Below are 7,899 nucleotides of genomic sequence, written 5' to 3' on the forward strand. Positions count from 1 at the left end.
TCTGCCAAGTATAGTGTCACACGCCTGTCATCCCAGCACATGAGAGGCTGACGCAGGAGGATTGATGTGAGTTCGAGACCAGCCTGGAGTACAAACTGAACTCCAGGTCATCCTGAACTGCATAGAGACCCTGTATCAAAAACAAACAGACAAAAACAAAACAAAAAAGACTTAGTTTTCCTCAAATATAATTTTCAAGTCTTCTACTTCATAGTTATGAGGATTGAGGAGTTAACAGAACAGGAAACTGCAAATTGTAATCACAGTGCAAGGAATGAGTATCATATTTTTTCATACTTTTGTTTCTAAGTCAGTTCCTGACCCTACAGCAACAAACAAAACTCTTCTGATACTGGTCACAGTAATTCTTGGAAGCAATATGGAGGCATTGAATCTGTAAGGTCAGAGGACAGAAATCTCACAGACTACTTCCCTATGAGGATCTTCTTCAAGGCGCCTTGTACATCAGGGTTCCTCAGGCTGTAGATAAGTGGGTTCAGCATGGGGCTGATGACAGTGTTGAAGATGCCAATGCCCTTGTCCTTTTCTGAAGCGTCCACTGAGCTCAGCCTCGTGTAGTTAAAGATGCCTGTCCCATAGAAGATGCTCACCACAGTGAGGTGGGAGCCACATGTGGAGAAGGCCTTCTTCCTGCCCTCAGCAGAGCGGATTCTCAGGACTGCAGCCACCACATGGGCATAGGACAGTATGATGAGGACAAATGGGAACACACCCACAAAGACTGCTGCTACATAAAGCAACTGTTCATTTAGCTGTGTACTGGAACAGGAGAGCTGGAAGAGCTGAGGGAGGTCACAGTAGAAGTGATTGATCACATTGGAGCCACAAAATTTCAGGCCAGACAAAGCAGCACTATGTGTAATTGCGTTGCTGAGGGAAAAGACACATGAGAAGACCACTGAGGCTTTCTGGATCCTCCAGCTCATGCGGGTGCTGTAGGTAAGGGGCTGGCAGATGGCTAGGTAGCGGTCATAGGCCATGACAGTCAGCAGGAAGCAGTCTGCCCCAGCCAGCAGGTGGAAGAAGAAGAGCTGTGACAGGCAGGCTCTATAGGGGATGCTCCTATCCTTGCACAGGAATTGCCTCAACAGAGCAGGAACTGTGACAGTGATGCACCCAACATCCAGCAGAGACAGGTTCCCCAGGAAGAAGTACATGGGGGTGTGGAGTTTGGGCTCAGTGAGGATGGCAGCAAGGATGCTGAAATTGCCCCCGACAGTAGCTCCATAAGCAAGAAGGAAGATGACAAAGAGGATGGGCTGTAGGGCTGGGGAATCTGTGAGGCCCAGCAGGACAAACTGCATTACACGTGAATCATTTGCTGGGTCTCTCAGTTCCATCGCTGTAGCACAAGCAGCAGACCGAGTGATGTGCAAAGTGCTGCCTGTGGCCAAAAGTGAATGGGATCCTGATAATAACTGGCAAGTCCAGCACCATCAGGAGAGGCCAGGAGGTTAGGCACCTACACATTAAGGGTAAGAAAGATAAATATTAAGGTGTAACAGGATAAGTTTGATGAATCTGACTCTAATGAATAAGAATACCGCATTGGAGATATTCTGAACAGGTAGGAGAACTGATGCAAAATTCTTAATTGGAGAATACATGGGACATTTGAAGGTTAGAGGAGAAGACGATTTTCTGAAACCAAGTTTCAGGAAGGGAATTACCAGTCTTTGTATTGGCAATCATCTGGGTATCCAGCATTGCAGAGGATGAAAAAGTTCTTCAGGAGAAGAGTGGGATATTTTTGTACCCACCTTGGTCCCCATAAGGAGTCACACATGTATCATCACGCAGTCATCTGTTGTTATCTTTAAAGAGCTGGTTCCAAAATTCCTCTATATTGTATTCTATGGAATTTCACATTCTGTGCTTTACATGACACAATGTATTCACATAACGTGTGTACTTCAATTCCCTTAAAATGATCTTTACATTAATTACAATACCTAGTGTACACAGTGGGGGCCTGAAAAGTATCCTTAACCCAGTGTATTCATTCTAATAAAATAAACAGTGATCCACAGTAGTGTCTGGCTGAATGATTAAGACTAAATCACTGGCAAATAACCTATCTCAGAAGGACAAAACAGAATAAAATTGGAGGTCCCCAAGGACAAAAGCTTTGAATGAGAAAGGCATTTCTGGATGAACAATGCCCTGGGTAGAGAACTGGTCAACAACTCTACAAGCACTAGCCTTTCTTGCATGGACAGTTCTCTTACTATTACTTCAAATGCAATATTTCCAAAGCTGACCTCTTTGTTAACCTAATCATCTTTAATCTGACCACCCTTTAATTGAACTACTTTACCCCAGCCAAGCCCCTTTCATTGGGGCTTGAAAACTTATTCTTCACTCTCTTCTCCCTCCCTCCACTCTCACACTTCTCAGTGCCTCAGTGTCACTGCAGTGTTCAGGGTGGGAGAGAAAATCTCTCCCCAAAGGAGGAATAAGTGGGTGCCGACCAAGATGTGAGTTTACAGCTAGGATTTTGGGAGTGACACTCACCCAGGTAAGGGAACTGGCTCCTGTTAAGCAGAGGATCAATCACATTCACCCACTGGCCCCACATAGGCAAGACTGTATGAATGCCAGCCACAGACACAGACAGTGTGACTGGCGTGATTTTATATATTTTGGGGATTTTTCTACTCCCTGTTTTTATACCTTGGAGGCCTCAACAATGAATGCCCTCCAAGGGGAACTATAACAAGCTAAATTTTTGTTTTAGTCAAACACATAATGATGCTTAGTACTGTTGAAATATTTTGAAATTTCTTAAAACGTTTTAGAGTGTAATCTCCATAGATAAATATGGCACCAATTGTTCTTTTATTTTAACAAATGTATTTTAAGCATTCAGGAGCCATTGTTATTGTTGCCAGCATTTCATAGAGTTCAAATTAATCCAAAGCATTTCACATTATGTCTCAGTACATGGAAAAGAATTGAGTCTTGGGGTTTGAGGTTTGGAGTTTAGTCTAATCCCACGCTTAAGAGGAATAAAGGAGAGGAAATAAGCAGTGACTTTTAACTCTCCAGCATTTCTTGCAGCACTAGTGTGTATGCATCCTGGATCTGGTCTGCTCCTGTTTCATTCCTGCAGCAGTGCCCTCCACCACCATGTAACACAGATCACTTTTACATTATAGGTCTCTTTGCCATACTCAAACTCCTCTAGTCTCAAACAATGGCTCGCCTTTTCCTCTTCTCTCACTGCAGAATCCAGACTCTGTAGAGGCCTAACAGCAAACATTTTCTGCCCTCTTGTCTCGAACACCACAAAGCCACACAAAAGTTGGGAGCATCTTCTTGACCAGGACAATCATACTGTAAGTAACTCCAAATGGTGGCTTTAAGAATTAAGGAAGTTGTCTAACACTTCCTACTTTATTAGTAAAGGTTCCCCACAGATTTAAGTCTGTCAAGCTCCACGAAGGAGTTGGCTGAAAATTAAAATGAGTTGAGATTTCTTGGTCTGACAGCTCTCCATCAGACAGGACCTTTAGGTGACAGAGCCCACACAGAACCCCTCAAAGCACCTTCTTCCCCCAGCATACAAAGACCAGATTTGCTACCCAGAAGGTCTCTATTTGCCATGCATTGTTAATCCAGGAAATGTCTTCCTTGAAGACCAACTGTAGTCTCAGATCCAGGAAACTACCCATCCCACTTCTGGGAATAGACAACATTCCCTTCCTCTGCAGAGCCACAGCAATCTGTAGACACTGAATGCTGGCAATTCTAGTTTTTATCTCCACCTCACACACTAAGCTCTGAAGTGGTAATATTTAATATGCCATTGATATTTCCACCTGAATATCCCACAAGACCTGCCAAAAACCCAAAACAGAATGCATCAATTTTTCTTTTTTTCAAAATGTGCATACACAGCCCCAGCATGTGCATGCGTGTACACACACACACACACACACACACACACACACACACACACACACACACAAACACACACACACGTATTCCACATAGAATCATCAAGAAAAGGTGAAAAGTTCCTCTAGGGGTATAGACTTAGTGCTATGGGTAGTTTGATTGGGTTCTTAACTCAAGACAGTGGAGAAGATGACTGCTTCAGGTCTCACAAGCACCTGGATCCTGAACCACTGGGTAGAGCAGCCTTGTATTGGATGGATAGGCCAACACATTAGATTTTGCAAGGGTGACAATGACAGCAGATTTTTGAAGGCTGAAGAGAAAACACTGTAGTGTAGTCAGTTTAATGCACCTCAGACATTCATTACTAGCACTTTTTACAAGCTGTGTATTTGTTTTAAAAACTTAGAGCACTCAGGGAAAAACATCAAGCATACTAGCGTAAATGGAGTACAAACGGAAAGTCCTTCTCCACTGACCATGGCCCTTGGCCCTTGGCCCTCGTCAGCCCCATTCACAAAGAGAGTCATTGACGAAGTGAGGGTCACTACAGTGAGAAAGTCACGCTCCAGGTCTCCCTCCCTCAGGGTCTGTCTCATTAGTAAAACTAAAGTGCACACAGTTTCATATGATACAAAACCTTCTTCTTTTAGATACAACATATGCTCTTTCTTAAAATTATGAAACATAATTACTTACATTGACACAGAAGAGTTAAAAATATTTTCTTTAGGACAAGAATAAGCAAAAACAAACACTTTCTCATATTTACAATCTGTCATTATTATTACTATTATTACTCTGTGTAAGGAGCTCCCGGTCTTGAAATGTTATAGGATGTTGTGCTCTGGTGCTCTGTGCCATCTCTTACCTGTTAAATACTCTCCTTATAATCATTTGCAAACAGGAAACACTCCTTTGATACACACTTCAGGCATTGTTGCCTATTTGAGAAGTAATGATGTTGCAGTTTAATCAGAAGACCAAGAGAGGTTTTTCTGTGGTGTGTAACACAGTCTGCTTGCACTGAATTAGAACAGAGTTGCTCTTTCTGATTTTCTTATTCTTTTTTATTTTAAAAACAACACAAAGAAGGTATCAATGATACAGAATTTTAAAACTATAGTAAGAAATTAGTACTAGTTAATATTTTGCGTAGTGTTATCTTGGAAGTAGTCGTTCAGGTTGCAAGATTTAGGCATAAGAAAGGGTTAAACAGTGAAAGCAAAAACTGCTCTTTGTGATGAGCTTACAGAAGTTAGTAGTAGAGCTGTCTATCATGTATATGTGCACATACACATATACACATGTACATCTGTATACAGATAATCTTTTCCCTCCATCCTTTTCTCCTTTCCCCATCCCAGGTGTACATAAGCTTCTCTTTTAAATTTATATGTGTTAGTACATCTTTCCAAAGTTTCTCTTTTTAAATATTATTCTCTATGTTTTTATGCCATCATAATATTGAGCCTTATAGGATATTTTGAAAACATCAGTAGTTTCACTTATATCATAGGCAGATGACAAATTGTTTTGTAGGTCTTGCTCGTGTACAAGAGATTATTTGGATAACCATTATATAATCAGCACCCTGCTTGTTATCTGGTGGTGTCTTGTAGGATATGCACCCTGTCTTTAAGGAATTTATGGTCTACACAATGAGAGCAGAGGTAAGCTGCATTTGACACAGAAATCACTGTGGTAGTGCTTTTTTTTTTTTTTTTTTTTTTTACCAGTAGTCAAACTCCCAACCTTAAGCATGTGAGGCAGGCAGTGTACCACTGAGCTATATTCCTGGCCCTTTGGAAGTGTCTTACTAGGTGATCCACAGTCTTTCTGAGAAAGTTATGATCAGTGACTCTAAGTAATTGGATACATGAGTCACCAGAGAGAGGCAGTGGTTTAGAAATAAAGATTGAGAGATGAGGTAAGAAAGAAGAGGGCATCCCATACCTGGCAAAGGTCAGATGCAAAACAGTGATGATCAGAAAGGGGTGTTAGCTGGGAATCAGACACTGGTTGGGAGACAGAGTACTGTGATTTGCCCCAAAGAAGGTGCTGACAAGACACTGGTGCATATCAATATCTTGCTTCTAGAGAATATCAAACTCTTTTTTAACTTCACGCTCCAAAATTAATGTCTAAAAGTGCAATATTTAATCAATCAGACCCCATATATTACTACAATCAGACCCCATATATTATTACAAATATATTTTATTTTAAGGAAAGCTACACTTCTAGTTTCATCAACATTTTAAATATATCAATTGGGAATCGTTAAAGAAAAAACAGTGCCTCTCCTGTTTCTTGGCTCTCATTTGCCTTGAATATGTTATCTATCAGCATCTGAGATACTATTTTATGTCAGCTTTAATATTTATCTTTGACCCAAGTTATACCATACTCTGACCCATGATAGCTTCTTTGTTCTCAGACTTAAGTCACACCCATGACTTTACTTAGGTCGACACCTAAGCTTTCATCTTGAGAATTTCAGGGGGTTCTCTGGAGCGATGCACACTTTGATACTTCTCTGTCAGCCCTTCCTCCCTGTCAGCACCCTCTTCAGGGCGCCCTGTACATCGGGGTTCCGGAGACTGTAGATGATGGGGTTCAGCATGGGATTGAGAACAGTATTAAAGACTGCAATCCCTTTGTCCTTATCTGAGGCTGAGACTGAGCCCAGGCGCATGTAACTGAAGAAGCCCGTTCCATAAAAAAAGCAAACCACAGTGAGGTGGGAGCCACATGTGGAGAAGGCCTTTTTCCTCCCCTCAGCAGAGCGGATCCGCAGTACTGCAGCAGCGACGTGGGCGTAAGACACTGAGATGAGGATTATAGGGAAAACTCCCATGAAAGTGGCCCCCACAAACAGCAGTTGCCCATTGAGGTGGATACTGGAGCACGAGAGCTGGAACAGAGGTGGGAGGTCACAGTAGAAGTTGTTGATCACATTTGGGCCGCAGAAGTCTAGCACAGACACAGCTACTGTGTGAGTCAGAGCATTGAGGAAGGAGGCGGTGCAGCAGGTGCCCACCAGGGCACCCTGGACCTCACGGCTCATGCGGGTGTTATAGGTGAGGGGCTGGCAGATGGCCAGATAGCGGTCATAGGCCATGGCTGTCAAGAGGTGACAGTCTACACCAGCCAAGAGGTGGAAAAAGAAGAGCTGTGACAGGCAGGAAGTGTAGGGAACTCTACACTGGTGGGCCAGGAGACACACCAGCATTGGAGGAACAGTGACCGTGATGCACCCAATGTCCAGCAGAGACAGGATCCCCAGGAAGTAGTACATGGGGGTGTGGAGTTTGTGCTCCACAACGATGGCAGCGATGATGCTCAAGTTGCCCCCTACGGTGACTACATAGGCACAGAAAAACAAAACAAACAGAATAGATTGCAGACCAACACTCTCTGTCAGGCCAAGGAGGGTGAACTCGGTGACAGCTGTCCTGTTGCTGCTGGTGCCTGCTTCCATAGGTCAGAGCTGGGCACGGTGGAGAGGGGAAGACACAAGGCTGCAAAAGAGAGAGAGTGATACATGGTAGGTACATACTGAAATCTGTGTGTTGGATCCCGAGATGACATGGTTGGGACACCTGCCAATCAGAGGAGATACCAGTGAGTTTGTTCAGACTCTTGAAGGCTGCAAGAGGGCCAGATGCTAACTGTTTAGTTACTGGTTAAGGAAGAGATCCAGGGAATACCAGGGAGGGGGTAAGGCAGAAGGAAAATTTCCAGGAATCCAAAATAGCAGCTAATTACAAACGTGGTATAGGACTTCAGTCTTTCACCAACTATTATATGCTTACTGTGACTATTCAGAGATTGAATAGTGGCTGTCACTGTATGAATAACATGAACACGTAAAGTCCTAGAAAGACACCACTCAAAGAGCAGCATTATAAAGGAGAAAAGAAGGAGGGCAGATCTCATGAAATCCAAACAGATATTAAAGATATTGAATGAGGA

At 43.0% G+C, this 7,899-nt stretch overlaps 2 protein-coding genes across 2 annotated transcripts; both read right to left on the reverse strand.

Moving 5' to 3' along the window:
* Positions 1 to 425: 425 nt before the first annotated feature.
* Positions 426 to 1,361, reverse strand: LOC100730915 (putative olfactory receptor 3A4). Its single transcript, XM_013152082.1, has one exon. It carries the CDS (start codon positions 1,359 to 1,361, stop codon positions 426 to 428), a length of 936 nt encoding a protein of 311 aa, XP_013007536.1.
* Positions 1,362 to 6,463: 5,102 nt separating this feature from the next.
* Positions 6,464 to 7,405, reverse strand: LOC134476322 (olfactory receptor 3A10). Its single transcript, XM_063249749.1, has one exon. It carries the CDS (start codon positions 7,403 to 7,405, stop codon positions 6,464 to 6,466), a length of 942 nt encoding a protein of 313 aa, XP_063105819.1.
* Positions 7,406 to 7,899: the final 494 nt, after the last annotated feature.

The sequence above is a fragment of the Cavia porcellus genome, unplaced genomic scaffold (genome assembly GCF_034190915.1).
Source record: "Cavia porcellus strain 051 isolate PalLab524CR breed Dunkin Hartley unplaced genomic scaffold, mCavPor4.1 scaffold_6, whole genome shotgun sequence".
Taxonomy (NCBI): Eukaryota; Metazoa; Chordata; class Mammalia; order Rodentia; family Caviidae; genus Cavia; species Cavia porcellus.